The sequence below is a fragment of the Conger conger genome, chromosome 19 (assembly GCF_963514075.1).
Source record: "Conger conger chromosome 19, fConCon1.1, whole genome shotgun sequence".
Classification (NCBI taxonomy): Eukaryota; Metazoa; Chordata; class Actinopteri; order Anguilliformes; family Congridae; genus Conger; species Conger conger.
The window spans coordinates 11,539,316-11,554,592 of NC_083778.1; the positions used below are offsets into that span (position 1 = coordinate 11,539,316).

The window sequence follows — 15,277 nt, forward strand, 5'->3', positions numbered from 1 at the left end:
AGGTCTCCCTGCTTCCAAGTGTAGAGGCTAGCCCTTGTGAGTCACCCTGGTCTAATCTCTCCGTTGACGCTGATCAGTGTGACGGATAACCTCCCCGCCGGGGCTTTGCATGCGCCAGAAGAGGACGGTTAGGGAAACTTTAAAAGGTGAACTTTTTCAGCCGAGTGGCCAGAGGTGGTTAGGGTGACGCAGTGCTGCATGCTAGGAGTTGGAACGGAGCGCTAGGCCGAACGGTTCGGAAACGTGCACGCTACCTTCAGGACGTACGATCTCTTGAACGCCAGCGCGTGAGGGACATAAACGGACTTGAGGAACAGAAAACAAACACAAAAAAAAAAAAAGACAACAAAAATTAGCAGAAGCAAAACACAAAACAAATGGGTGTGATTAAATGAGGTAGTGGAAACGTACAACCAATAAAACTGAGCCGTGGCTCGCTGTTAAAGCCCAGTCAAACAAACGGTTATCGTTAAAATGCTCATAAACAAAACAGGGCGGTTATTATGGGATGGCACGGCCTAGCTAATTAATGACAGCCCAGTGGCACAGTAAAAAAAAAAATAAACCTCTCCAGAAACACATCTTTTCCATCCAAGCTGTTGGCGAAGATACAAAGATGAAAAATATCCAAGTATTATTGCAACACAAACATTAGAATGGGCACAAATGTAAGCATGGATAATGGTGACAGTGGCACTACGGAAATTATTAGGATGCATGCATTTCGCCCAATATTATGCTTTTTATTATGACACTTAAAAAATTCAACTCAATTTGTGGGATGAGCGATCCATATCGTGTACCTGAAACAGCAAATTTCTTCATTGAAAATTGATATTCTGAAAAGGCTTCAATGCAGAATTAACCCCCCAAAACAAACCATGACAGTACACCATAAAACGTACCAGGATGACTGACCTACAGAGGATTTGAAATGGATCGAAATTAAAAGTAAAAACACAGCATGTTACAAGCTACCATCCACAAGATTACTGTTCTATAAACAATCTAACACAATAGGGTTTCTAACTTCGGGTTTTAACTTAAGTGAGAGAGCCACAGAGCGCTTTTCTTATGTGGATTTCAAGCGCAATGTGAATATTTGGTATTTGTCATTATTAAAAATGATAAATGTGTTTGCACACGGTCTTTAAATTTCAGCAGTGTGGCGTGAAAGGAGAAGAATGCGCTCAGCTTAAACTCCTGCGCCCGGTGATAAAAGATTCATGAAGAACCCATGGCTCTGGCTCCAGCTCTAAGCTCTCCATAGACAGGGAAGGTTCGAGCTACAGGAAGCAGTTCCACGGCTACACCACCGCAGGAGGAAAGACGCATTTCAATCAATGCCTGGGTTGCAACAAATGCAGAAGAGCGGCCGGATTTTACTGCAGGGCGCGATTTCCTGAGCCACAGCAGAGCGGGTCATATGAATATTTTCTAGTCCACTTAAATTTTTTACATTTCTGTCACAGTATTCCAAGGCATTCCCCTAAATGACCCTCCAAACACAGAACTAAGCCATGTAGGAAGCACTGATATCTGAGGAGAGAACCTCTCTGCCTGTAGGCGTGAAATAAATATTCATCCCAGTCCCCATTCATCCTAATCTCACACAGCTCGTCTGCTATCAGTCAATCCCACTCGTGTCACATTCTGCATTTGTCGCAGGCTTGAAATCCCAGAGTCTTCCTCCTACTGAAATACCTCGTCCTCCTCTTTTATCGTGTCCATTTGAATTTCTGACACCAGGTTGAAGACGCCCCGCTGAAGCTACGAATGCAAAACCGTTCAGAAATAAACACGTTAAACAAACTACTCAAGTCCCCCCTGCCACTTTTGGTGGCAATAGCCTGCATTTTTCTAAACACCTATAAGCACTTCCGTATCAATCCTGAAACCCTTATGAGAACTCTATCGAAGACACGGACTTCAAAACACAGTTTTCACTGGAAATAAATAAACGTCTCGCACGCGGATGTCGAAGAGATGTTTTGCTTTCGTTGAGATAAAAATGCTCCGCCATTTTGTGGGGGCGATTCTACAGAAACCATGGTGCTTACGTCTGCTTTCGACTTCTGAGAGGACCTCTCCAGCACATCGTCACAGGACAGGTCTGAGTCCTCAGAGAAGCTCAGGTTCCGGCGAAGGTTGAGATCTGACCCAGGAGAGAGAGACTGCACTGTGACATCCGTCAAAGCAGCGGGCATTCATTTTGACATTAATTAGCTAGTTCCACCCCACCCAAATAACCTAAGTGAACAACAACAAGAGACATAAAGGAATGGTGTGTTTCAATCCAGAAGGAATAAGCTCATTGGTTGTGTTTAACCCTTCTAATGAGCTAAGTGGCACCTAAACGTTCCACGAACATCTGAAGTGGGTCCAACGAGATATGATTTTGGCAGTAAACTGGGAGGTCCCTGTTCCGGCGTTACCTGACGATCTCCCGAGGGGCGAGGCTCTCCTCTTCCCGGAGTCCGTCGTGGTGGAGCTGGAAGGCGTGCTGGGCAGAGACTTGTCCTCAGTCTTCTTCTTCTTGTCCTTCTTGTACCCGGAGAAGACGACCTTCCAGAGGGACTTGTGCTTGGGCACGTCCTCCGAGCCGCGCTTCTCGGAGGAGCGGGCCTCGCCCTTGGCCTTCTTCTCCTTCTTGTTCTTGCGCGGAGAGAAGAGGGAGCTACGCTTCTTGACCTTGCCTCCCCCCACTGAGCTCTCCGAGGAGGCCGCCGAGACCTCCAGACTCCTGCTGCCCTGGGGGGTGGAGAACTTCTCCCCTAGTGCCTCTGCCTGCTTCCGCGACTCCAGGGCCTTCACCGCAGAGATCTTGGGAGAGACAGACGACGGCGGGGACTTGCCTTTGCCAGCCACCGGCTCCAGAACGTTCCACGCCACTCTGGGCGAGCCGCCTTTGGTTTGGACCTCAGACTCCATCTTGCTGAGCTGCTTGGTCATGGCATCCTTGAGGGCCTGGCTCTTGATCGACTTCTCCCGCACCCGCATACGCTCTTCCGCCACCTCCTTGGCCTCTGGGGAGAAGGCTGAGATGCCCCGTGACCCGGCAGACACCTGGGCACCCGAGATCTTGGGCTTGCCATTCTCCATAGCCAGGGCCAGGTGGAGGGGGGGCCTTTCCCTTGGGACCTTGCTGGTGGGCGGGGTAAAGTACCTGTCGTGCAGGCTGTTGTCTGGCGTACGTTCGTCGTAAGTGTCCTCCACGTCGTCAGCGAAGGGGATCTCCTCCACGCACTCAATGAAGGATTTGCGCACCTCCTCACGACGTGGTTTGTTCGACTCCCGCATTACGACTGCGGTGGTTGTGGTGGTTGTGGTGGTGGTGGTCACAGACACGGGGGTCGGGGAGATTTTGGGTTCAGGAGTAGTCGACGAAGGCAGGGCTTGAGAGATGGGAACCGGCGTGGGTGTGCTGGGCGTGGTGGCTTTGGCGGGGACAGGCTCGTTATTCCAGGCCACCTGGTTCTTCTTCTGCGTGACGGAGTCTTGCTTGGGCACAGGAGGGGGTGGACTGGAGGGCGGGGTGAGCATGGCGGAGTCGGAGTTGTTGAAGCTCTCGCTGGCCACCGTCTGGCTGGTGACCACGCTGCCGTTGAGACCCAGCCCAGAGCTACTGCTCAGGTCCCTCTTCTCCGAGCCGTTGCTCTTGGGCTCCTTGTCCACGGGCGAGATGACCTGCCCCTCCACCGTGATGTTGAGTCGCCGGATGACCGTTCGGCCAGTGAAGGGGGGCCGGAGCTCCTCAGACAGGTCCTCCGGGGTGTAGGACCTGGGGGAGGAGGAGGAGTCGGGGGTGGGGACCGTCAGGCTCCTCTCGGGGGCCCTGCTCCTCTCCAGGGGGGTGAGCCCAAGGCTCTTCCGGATCTCCGCACTCTTCATCCAGAACTCCTCGATGATATCCGCCCGCTTGGTGGGCGTCTCCGCCGGCGACTCCGGCAGCTTCCGCAGCTCCGGCGCTCCCTTCTCCGAGTCGGGATTGGCCAGCGGCGTGGAGGTGATGGCAGGCACAGGCTGGGTCCGGACCGGGGAGTTGGAGGACACTGGTGTCGACGGCTCCTTGCAAGGTAAGGGTTGGGAGCAGATGGGGGAGAGGGGGTTACTCGTCGGGGAGCAAGTGAAAGGCCGGCTCTTGACGGGCGACTCTGGCTCGACTGTCTCAGGGAGCTGGATGGGCTGCACGCGGACTGGGGAGGGCGGGGCGGCGGAGCTAAGGGGACTCTTGGCCTCCAGGGTGGGAGAGGTCTTCTCAGGTTCGGGTTTGTCCACCTCGAGCGTCTTGGGGGAGGGACTCGTGACAGGCGATGTAACCAGAGGAGGAGCCGGAGGATGGAGAGGAGACAGGAGTGGTTTACTGATTTCCTGGAAATACAAACAGAAGCACAGTTACTTACACCCAGTGACTCCATAATATTCCTCCACTGTGACACAGAGGAAAAGGCCCACAAAGGAAACCTACCTCTGTCACAGGCTCCCTGACAACCTGGCCTGGTGCGGTCAGTTCCTCTTCGTCTGACTGCTTTGAAATGATGGATGATTGTGCTGAGAAGGGGGAAAAAATAAAAATAAGCAAAAAGTAATGTGCTGAAACTAACTAGGGAGGCCTGTAGCATAGTGGTTAAGGTAAATGACTGGGACACACAAGGTTGGTGGTTCAATCCCCGGTGTAGCCACAATAAGATCTACACAGCCTATGGGCCCTTGAGCGATGCCCTTAACCCTGCACTGCTCCAGGGGAGGACTGTCTCCTGCTTAGTCTAATCGACTGTACGTCGCTCTGGAGAAGAGAATCTGCCAAATACCAATAATGTAATGTAATGTAGCTGCAATTGACCCTTGTTAGCATGGTGACAAGTGGAATAGTTAAATCTCTGGATAACCTCTTGAAACTATCAGGAATAGTAATAATAATAATAATTTTATTGGGCAGGCAAACCCATGGTCACTTCGCAAGTCATTGACACTGAGGCTGTGTCCTTTGGCTGACAGTTGAGTTTTGAAAGTATTAGCACAGTCTCACATCTGGTACAGCACAAATATCTGGAGTTCCCGCCTCGGATGACCGTGCTTACCCAGGCTGGACACCCGCTCCAGGCTTTCTGATGCCCCCCCTTCTTCCGGCAGCTGCTCCCCACGCTCAGAACAGTGCAGCCGAGCTTCTGCCTCTGCGTCCGAGGGAATGTCCTCTGTGGAAGACAGACATTATGGCAGACTGTCTCTGCGTAAGACAACATTACAATATTACCAAGGGAATGCCCTCTGTGACAGAGAATATAGCAGGCCAACTATCTCTGAGGGGAAAAAAATGAAAAATGAAAGTATCACATCCTGCTTTCAGTGAAAGATACAAATATCATCACACCTTTGAATCTGAAAAAGAAATAAAATCACGTCCAACTTCCCGCATGAGGAGAAAAAAAAAAACGGTATCACGGCTCACTTCCTCTGTGAAAGAGAGGAGGAATCACACCTGCTGTGATTTTACGACTCGAAACAATCAAAGCTTCAAGGGAAAATATTTACGCCGTTTGCCTCAAATTGCTACATCCAAGCTGCTCACCTTCATCCAGCTCAGTGCCAGGCTCCACGTCAGGGCTACCTGCTTCCGCTTCTGGGTCATCATCCTCACAGGGCTCTGGGGTCAGAGGGGAAAGGAAGGGGGGTCACACAAGACCACAGCCAGGCAGACCTCCATTACCCTGTCTATCTGCATAAAGAGGGCTGCCACAAACACTACCTGCTACCGACCAACCTCGCTAACTGACGGGAAGCATGAAATTAACAAGGGATGGAAGATACATAGATAAAAATATTGAATAAAAAATGAATTTGATATCAAACCTGTGGGAATAGATGTAACTTAAATAAGAGGTAAAACTTCATTTCAAAAGGTACAGAACATGACTAATGTGAAATAATAAAATTAAACTGTGCCATTTGAATGCTAACAAGCAAAAGGTTGACAAACTAGTAATTCAGTATCTGGCTATACTTCTGTGTGCTCAACACACAAATCTTTCACTTTCACACGCCAGAAGCAAGGTGACGCTGAGGGCAAGAAAACCGTTTTTGACATTAGTTGTTAGACACATGCACGTATCCATTTCGGAAAAAGCAAATGGATGAGGTTTGGATTCAGCTGCCCAGACGAACCCACGGTTTAATTACGAGCTACAATCCTGCCTTCTCACACAGCGTGTGAATCCGGGGTGAGAAATTCAGTCGTTCTGCCCGCTTAAAACAATCGCAGGATAACTACATCCCCAGAACCACCTCTACCATGCACTGTCAAGCCAGACCTAACCATTCTGCTCATCTGCTTCATCAAAACAAACGGTTGTCCTTTTAAAAGTAAGCCAGAAGACTTTAACTCATGTCTTCTTCAGGTGCAGCCGTGCGTCGTGGCAACAGGGCCGTCACTGACTCGGCCCTGGGCCCCGTCTTCATCAAGCATCTCAAGAGCAGGAATACTGATCCCGGATCAGTTTTTATCTCTTTGGCTCACAGTGGAATAGGTTAAGATATATGCAATGGGGAAATCCTAGACCTAGAAACCCTGATCCTAGACCAGCACTCCTACTGATGGCCCGTGGTAAGAAGCTCACGGTGACATCGGGAGTCTCGTCTTCGACCCCACGCGGCCTGTCATGGCGCCCCTTGCGCACACACGCACACCCCACAGATATGACCGAAGGCCTTTAACAGATCAAGAAGAAAAAAAATGTTCCTGTGTAAATGAACTACACATTTAAATGAGTGGACGCTTCCCATAACTGACCGAATTGTGAAATTCTTGACCAGGAAAGTCGAATCCACTTTGAGCAGGACTCTTCCATACGACTACATTTTATTAGCACGGATGTGTTGGGAGGGTGGGAGTGTGGGCGTCGGGGTGAACACGCGCATCAGTGAAGTTCCTCAAGTCTCCTGTGTGACTTGGACGCCATGACAGTGCAGCATGCAATGGTGGTTGCTACCATGCTCTAAGCCAAGGGGAAGGGAGGGAAGGAGGGAGAGAGGGAGGGAGGGAGGGAATGAGAGGGAGAGAGAGAAATATAGAAATAGAGACAGAGAGAGAGACAGAGAAAGAGAGAGATACTGTTTCACGCAGCTACCTCCGGAGATCGACTCCAGCCAGGCTCTCACAGCCTCATGGCGGGTGGACGTATGGACTGCCGCTATATTCATACGCAACAGAAAAAAAACGAAAAGCAAAATTTGGATGGTCTAGAAAGGAACAGACATGAGATGAAAATGAAAGACAACGATGTGAAACAAAGGGAGGGAAGAAGAGTAGGAGGGACCCGGCAGGCAAAGCCAGGAGAACCTTCCTGCTTCAGTCAACAAAAAATATTTTTTTTTCTGGGACAGGAAAAAGTCTCGCCATGATACTAATACTTCAGAAGCTTGACTTCGTGGTCACTTTCCTGCTCAGAAGACAAGTTTATTTTTTAAGGACACAAAACTCACACACACAGAAATCCAGATTAAGGAGGCCGGTCAACAGAATGGGGACGAGGACTCGACCAAAAAAAAAAACATGGGGTTAGTGAGGACGTGTGTGAGGTGCCTATTCCGGCCGCAGACGGGAGACACGGACGGATGGAGTCGCCGGCGACCCCACACGCCCAGGGTCACAGGTGGGCGGTTACCTGTGGAGAGTGTGGGCAGGGAGGCCGACGCACCCTCCTGGTCCCCCTCAGAACGGGCGCGTTTTTCGGGAACGTCCTTCTGAGAGGACAGCGGGTCCACAGGCTCCAGGACTTGCTGGATCTGCAGGTTTCTGGCTGGATGGAGTTATGATGGGGGGTGGGGTAGGGTTTCCATGTAATGGTAACATTTCCGGTGGGTTGTTTTTAAGGAGGGATCGGATGGTTGGTTGGGTTCATGTCCACCAGAGAGGGACGAACAGACATAGAGAAGAGGGGGGATTAGAAGATGAGAAACAAAGTACCGGATAGTTGAAAAACAGACTGCAGCGATGGAGAAAAAACATCTATTTTCAGTAGGGCAAAGGGAGGTGCATGCTGAACATCCTCAAAAAAGAACCTCCTGTACTTAATTTCATCAAGGTAAATGGTAAATGGCAGGCATTTATATAGTGCCTTCATCCAAAGCGCTGTACAATTGATGCTTCTCCATTCACCCATTCATACACAAACTCACACACCGACGGCGATTGGCTGCCATGCAAGGCCCCGACCAGCTCGTCAGGAGCATTTGGGGGTTAGGTGTCTTGCTCAGGGACACTTCGACACAGCTCGGGCGGGGGATCGAACCGGCAACCCTCCGACTGCCAGACGACTGCTCTTACTGCCTGAGCCATGTCGCCCCCTCACATCCTCACAGCGTTCTATCTGGACGGTTTTGGGTGCAACATCACGCATTAATAAAAAGTTCAAAAGTCAAACGTTTTCATGAAAAGAAACCCCACGTGTATACCGGTTAGTTAGTAGATTAGTACCGATTTTGTGCACAACAGTTAATCGCTTGTTACCAGATGGCCTAAGTCTACACCTTGATGGACAGCAAGAATACACTGTATGCCAAAATAGTTTTCCTTTCCTTTCTGCATGTGTACAGCCAACTAAAATGGATTTGCGACAACGGAAACTCTGAATTTACACCAAACATGATTCCCAGCTCTGCGACAGCCCCCTTAGGGTACTGCTTGAAAATACTGCCAAAGAATTGAGCCAGAAGGAAATATATTTCAATGTTATGCCTTGTTTTTGAAGGCAGCGTATTCTCAAGGAGCATCTTCTACAAATGCAGAGACAAGATACATATGTAAAGCCAACTGATTTATTTTATTTCTATATTTGAGCATGTTCCCTGTGCCTCTAGAGTCACACCTTGTGTCGGGACTTTAAAATGGCATCTTGTCATCTCCATTGAAAACTTAAGACTGGACTAGAGTAGGAAGGCCATCTTGTGTAAATCCAGGGTGAATTCACAGCCATAAGGGAGACATCCTAAAGTCGGAGGAGTTCCCTATAGCAGGTAGGACAGGGGTGCCCAATATTGTCAAAAAAGGCACTAAGACTAACCAGCACTAAGACACCCGACTCTACGTATCAAGGTCTTGATTGTAGATGATTAGTTAATTGGCTGAATCAGGTGTCCTAGTGCTGGGACTAGCACCCACAATGGCTCCTTTTGGACACCCTTGGGGTAAAGGTTCAAAATATGTTACAGCGACAATGCATCACAATTTCAAAAACCTTTGCAGCAAAAAGAGAAAAAAAAAAAACAAACAAAAAAAGCCATGGGAACTTCAAAACCAAAATGCAAATTCCTACATTTCAAAACAGTTACTAAAAAAAGCAAAAGAAGAGAGAAAACTGTTTTAGTCACGCGAGGGCTTCCTCCACAACAAGCGGTTACATAACGGAAGAATGCATCCACAGACGCGGCTACCTTTGAATGTACCCGTGTCCTCTTCATCTTTAAGGTTCTCAAGCCAAACCCCTGAACGGAGCTCCCTCTCCCAAGGGCTGTACTCCCCCTCTGCCAGCAGGGGGAGACATTGCCCCAATAATTACCCAGACCCCATGGAGAGAGGGATGAGCAGAGGACAGAGGGAAAAGAGGGAAAAGTGTGAGGAGAGCGACAGGGAGAAGGAGGGACAACAGCGTTGCTATAGACGGTGGCTACTATGGCTACTAGTAGCTTCCATTCAAATAGCTACAGAATTCTTGCATCTATAGTAGTGTTCTAAGAGTAAAATGGTCTATTATTGATCGTAACCTGTAATTGTAATCACCATATGCTAATGGAGAACAAGCCATATGGTAATAGAAACTATTCAATATAAATACTGTATAGAATATATAGTATATACTACATAGAAAATAAAGAGAGGAAAATCTGTGTTTTACTCCCAGAAGCACACACAGTATACATATGTATTTATTGAAATATAACTGAACAAGATCGGTTTCCTTGATTTGACACTGCAAATCAGATACCTTATTATGCGATTAGCGACTAACCACATCTCACCATTACCGTACCGTAGCTATACTGCAAAACCTATTCCACTGAAGTCCCTCTGTACCACACGACAGAACGTGACATGGAGGTGAAATGGCGGTGAGGTGAAACGGACACCCACGCGCACTCGTACGCACGCCGACACGCAGAAATGAGAATAGAGGAATAGAGGTGTGGAAGTGCTCCAAACGAAGGGGAGGGGGGGGAAGAGCTGGGAGCTCCGGCCGTTTAACGGGGTCTCTCTGAGCGTCTGAGGAGTGAGCGCTTTAGGGGCCATTATCCACTCGTGCCAGAGCCTTCTCATCCCACTTCCCTCCCCTCAGTGATACTGGGCTGTGGCGCGTTCATAGTCACTCAGACTGGTCATTTAAACGCATACGTAGAGGAGTACTGTGAGACATCTACTGCTGGACTACTGCTGCACTACTACTGTATCTGCTGACATATTGACGTATTGCAGCGTTCATGAAGCCTGAGCTTACCATCGCTAGATTCCACCTCTTCCTCCTCCTCCTCCTCCGGCTCTTCTTCCTCCTCCTCTTCCTCCTCCTCCTCCTCCTCGTCTTCCTCCTCGACTCCCGCGGCGTTGGTCTCGGCGCCGTCTCTCCCCTCCGGCTCCGCCTCCCTCTCCTCCTCCAGCTGCGCCTCCCTCTCCTCCTCCAGCTGCGCCTCCTTCCAGGCCGCGGCCCCGTGGCCGGCGGCTCCGCGTTGCCGCTCCTCCTCCTCCTCCATCTCCGACTCGGAGCTGCTGCGGAGGGCCCGCCCGGGAGCGTCAGAGCAAGGCCCACAATGCACCTCACCAGTACCCCACATCCACAACCACAACCGAGACGCTCACCCTTCAAACCTGGACCCTCCATTCGGGCTGCACCATATATCGAATGTTGTTTTTTGTTTTAAGCGCAACACATTTATTATTATTATCTGATTGGGCACCACTGATTTGGTGCCGATTAGACAGCCAATCAGTACCAAGGCTGTGCACATGTTCATGTAATTTGTTCACATGGAAGCTGCAAGGCCTTGCTGCTGATTGGCAGTCTTAACAGTATCCAATAGATTGTGTTTATTTTTGGGTTTTTTTCACATTTTGTCAGTTTCAACATATTGTGGAGCCTTTCCCTCCATCCACCCAAACCAGAGGCCCAGTTATACCCCCAATCCTCACCTTAAAACCCCACTCTAACCCCAACACCCACCTCCACAAGCTCCTACTCCCGTACTCACCCTGGCTCGCTACAGCCATTCAAGACTACTGTTGTTGGAAATAAAACATAGCTGTGTGATCTAGAAAACAGATAGACTTATTAGCTCTTACATTATTATTATTATTTTTAATAATAGTTAATTTGGTTTTAAACATTTGTCTGTGCAAAGCACTTCATAACTTTATTTTGGATAAGTCCTATATAAAAAAAGATTTAAAAAGAGGCACTCTGAACCCTGCATGTGTACATCCAAAGATTTCCCCCCTCCTCTTCTATGGTAATTCTCTGCTGTGACATACTGCAGTCATAGAGTACAAAAGCTCCCGAGCGCCCCCTGCTGGTGGGACTGACCTGGAGCCCTCGTCGGCGTCGGTGGCCTTGTCCAGCACGCTGCTGAGGTTGTGCTCGGCCAGCGTCTCCTCTGGCACCTCCTCCAGCTCCTCCTCGCGCTGCAGGGAGACGCGGTAGTTCTCCAGCTCGATGCGCTCCGGCGTGCCGCGAAGCCGCTTGGCCAGGCTGGGCTCCTGCATGCCGTTCACCTCCACCGCTAGGGGGCGCCAGAACACACACACTGCGGTTCAGCCACATCCCCTGACACCGCACTCTGCTCCACCGCTAGGGGGCGCCAGAACACACACACTGCAGTTCAGCCACGTCCCCTTACACCTCACTCTGCTCCACCGCTAGGGGGCGCCAGAACACACACACTGCGGTTCAGCCATGTCCCCTAACACCGCACTCTGCTCCACCGCTAGGGGGCGCCAGAACACACACACACACACACACACACTGCGGTTCAGCCATGTCCCCTTACACCGCACTCAGCTCCACCACTAGGGGGCGCCAGAACACACACACTGCGGTTCAGCCACGTCCCCTTACACCGCACTCAGCTCCACCGCTAGGGGGCGCCAGAACACACACACACACACTGTGGTTCAGCCACGTCCCCTTACACCGCACTCTGCTCCACCGATAGGGGGCGCCAGAACACACACACACACACACACACACACACACACACACACACACACACACACACACACACACACTGTGGTTCAGCCACGTCCCCTTACACCGCACTCTGCTCCACCGATAGGGGGCACCAGAACACACACACACACACACACACACACACACACTGCGGTTCAGCCACGTCACGTCCCCTTACACCTTGCTCACCACCGCAAATAGGGGGCGCCAAAACAGACTTACATTGAGGCAAAGATGCATCCCATGGAAATCAGTATGGGGCCGGGGGGTTGCTTTGATACTGAATAGCAGGGCAGTTGAGGAGAAACTACCGGAAACGCCGAACAGGGATCTTCGCTCACCATCAACAGTAGACATACTGTACTCCTCCCGCGACTTATCAATTTCTGAATTCCCCCATTGCTCCAGTGTTATCTAATATCTAATTTTATGCTTTGACCTGGTTTCATACTTCATTTCTCGCTCAGCGTCCCAGAAATGCTGTGCAACGGCATTTCATAGCCGAGCTAATCCCGCCAAGTCAAGAGGAGGTAGCGGCACCATAAATCTTGAACTGACAGAACAATATCCAAAGGTGACCATGTAAATTCCACAGATAATGTGAAAAAGAACAGAGGCCCACACAAAAACTGAATTTTTTTTTTTTTCAGTTTTAATAAATGCCACCAGTGTCTCACAGAAAAAAAACAAGAGAAAAACAGTGTCGGTTAAAATATGAATGTGACGGTATTTATATAAATAAAACTGTATACATACAGCGTGAACACACACTTTGGTGCCTTTCCTTTATCCCATCCTAGGAAGCAACTCCTTCGAAAATGGTAAAAGGATAACCAAATATAAGTTTAGAACAGGGCTGCCCAACCATGTTCCTGGAGATACACCATCCTGCAGGTTTTCATGTCAACCTGAATTTGGCACACCGGATTCTACCAATTAGCAGCACATGGAGATCTCTAGCTGTTGAATGAGGTGTACTTTGTTAGGGTTGGAGTGAAAACCTACAGGACAGTAGATCTCCAGGAACAGGGTTGGGCAGCTCTACTCTAGCTGTTGAGTGAGGTGTGCTTTGTTAGGGTTGGAGTGAAAACCTACAGGATGGTAGATCTCCAGGAACAGGGTTGGGCAGCCCTGCTCTAGCTTTGTTAGGGTTGGAGTGAAAACCTACAGGATGGTAGATCTCCAGGAACAGGGTTGGGCAGCCCTGCTTTAGAACTTCCTGGTTAAGTTCAAGTGCACCGTGGAAGCAGATCAGCCGATTAGTGCTCCTCCAAAAAGGTAGGGAGACGAAAAAAACCAAACGCAACCATACGTGTCGCAAAACGTGAATATCAAGAACGCGTGGGGGTGGCGGAGAAGCGTGGACCGTTAAACCGGTGCGTTCTTCCTTCCGTTAAAAGGTCGCTAGTGGCTCTGCGGTAGGTGACAACTGCCATCACACGTGTGGAAGAGTGACATGCAGAAACGTGCGTTTAATGAGAGCACTGGAAGCATGCAGTTCCACACTTAATCCGCTGCCTGACTGCTAAACAGATTGGAGCCCTAGAATGTGGCTCTCTATTTTTAACCAGAAATCAGACAAAACTGAGGCAAATATTATTGAAAAACTACTGCCGGTAAAAATACTCACAGCAAAACTTCAAGACCTCCAACAAAATAGTATCCAATGTGACAAATGAACAGAATAGAACCAATGTGACAAATGACTTGGCTAATGACCAATGCTAACACTAATGTACTAAGCATGCAAGCTACAGTAATACTAAATCCTAGCATGCACTATAAAATACTGCCAAACAATAAAATTAGAACTAATCTTGATTTAAGGTCTTGTAAATATTACGGGACATGTTCAGTACCACTAACACTGCATATTCCTTGTGCATTACCAGCCTTACCTCAAGTCAATACGTCCTTAAATCCCTTTTAAAAACACACAATTTCAGACATTTTAAATTATTTCCGTGTTTTTAAACACTGCAACGTACTAGACATTTATTATTACTTCCACCTTCATATCAGCTTACATTCAACTGCCTGTTTGGAAAGTGCACGGAGCGCACCGTTTGAGAAGTGCGGTAAAATCAAGTTATTTAGGTCCAGCTGCCTTGCTCAGATAATGGCCCCATTAGAGCCAATTCCTCTCTTCTGGGCGGTTCTAGAAATGACCATGTCTACTCTAGCAATCTCATCACATGCTCAGACAGCTCTGTTATGGTGAGGGTTAGTAGGGTACAGCCCAGGGAAAGCTGGGGGAGGTGCTACAAACACCATGTCTCAAAAGATGCACTGATAGAGGTTGGGGGTGAGTTACAGCCGACAGTGGACCATTCACAAACTCCAATGCAAATATCGATTGTTAGAATGAACCGGGCACAGCAGGTAACCCTCACACACAGCCAATCACACGCTCCGACACAAGAACCCATGTTTTAACTGAGCCGATGTCATCGCAGGTAAAGCTTGCGTACGGCCAATCGCAAGCCCCGGCACTGGCGCCAGCTCTTAAGAGTGAGCAGCTGATAGGACAGGGAAAGGTAAAGCTCACAGAGGACAGTAACAGGTTGCTACAGATTTCAAACACAACATTCAACCTTCCAAAGCACAGCCAGGCAAAAACAAGTCCACCGAATCTTTAGTTTGAGAGAGTATGTTTAGCTGTTACACGGCTAAAGGCCACATACGTAACATATACAGCAAAGAACTGGTCAGTAAAACCGAACCTTGAACACAGAGATGTGGACTTGGAAGATTATGGTGTTCCCTAAGGCACAGTGCTTTAGCTTGGCTGGGCTTTAGTCAGGAAGTTTTCAGTCACAGTAAGAGGAATTGGGACAGGGGGAAGGGGGAAGGGGGAGGAGGGGGTGCACCATTCTTGCAACCTCAATCTGCTGCGATAGAGCTCTGGCTGTTTTCTGGCTCTCCCAGTCAAATAACTCCCCCACAATTTCAAGGGCGGAGGCCCCCCCCCCCCCCCCCCCCATTACTTCCCCCGCTGGCAGTCAGAGATGAGAGAATGCTGCATCCTCCACAAACAAGATGCACCACGACACGAGATTACAGAGATTCAC

At 49.3% G+C, this 15,277-nt stretch overlaps 1 protein-coding gene across 1 annotated transcript in view; it reads right to left on the reverse strand.

The window, feature by feature from the left end:
- Window positions 1-15,277, reverse strand: part of mical3a (microtubule associated monooxygenase, calponin and LIM domain containing 3a) — a 100,907-nt gene that overhangs the window by 14,966 nt on the left and 70,664 nt on the right. Inside the window, exons 31-41 of the mRNA XM_061229844.1 lie at window positions 11,565-11,760; window positions 10,488-10,753; window positions 9,430-9,519; window positions 7,662-7,796; window positions 7,125-7,187; window positions 5,570-5,644; window positions 5,082-5,195; window positions 4,469-4,551; window positions 2,436-4,371; window positions 2,061-2,155; window positions 255-305 (exon numbers count right to left, since the gene is read on the reverse strand). Of these exons, the coding sequence (XP_061085828.1) occupies window positions 255-305; window positions 2,061-2,155; window positions 2,436-4,371; window positions 4,469-4,551; window positions 5,082-5,195; window positions 5,570-5,644; window positions 7,125-7,187; window positions 7,662-7,796; window positions 9,430-9,519; window positions 10,488-10,753; window positions 11,565-11,760 (3,104 nt within the window). The remainder of the gene's footprint in view (window positions 1-254; window positions 306-2,060; window positions 2,156-2,435; window positions 4,372-4,468; window positions 4,552-5,081; window positions 5,196-5,569; window positions 5,645-7,124; window positions 7,188-7,661; window positions 7,797-9,429; window positions 9,520-10,487; window positions 10,754-11,564; window positions 11,761-15,277) is intronic.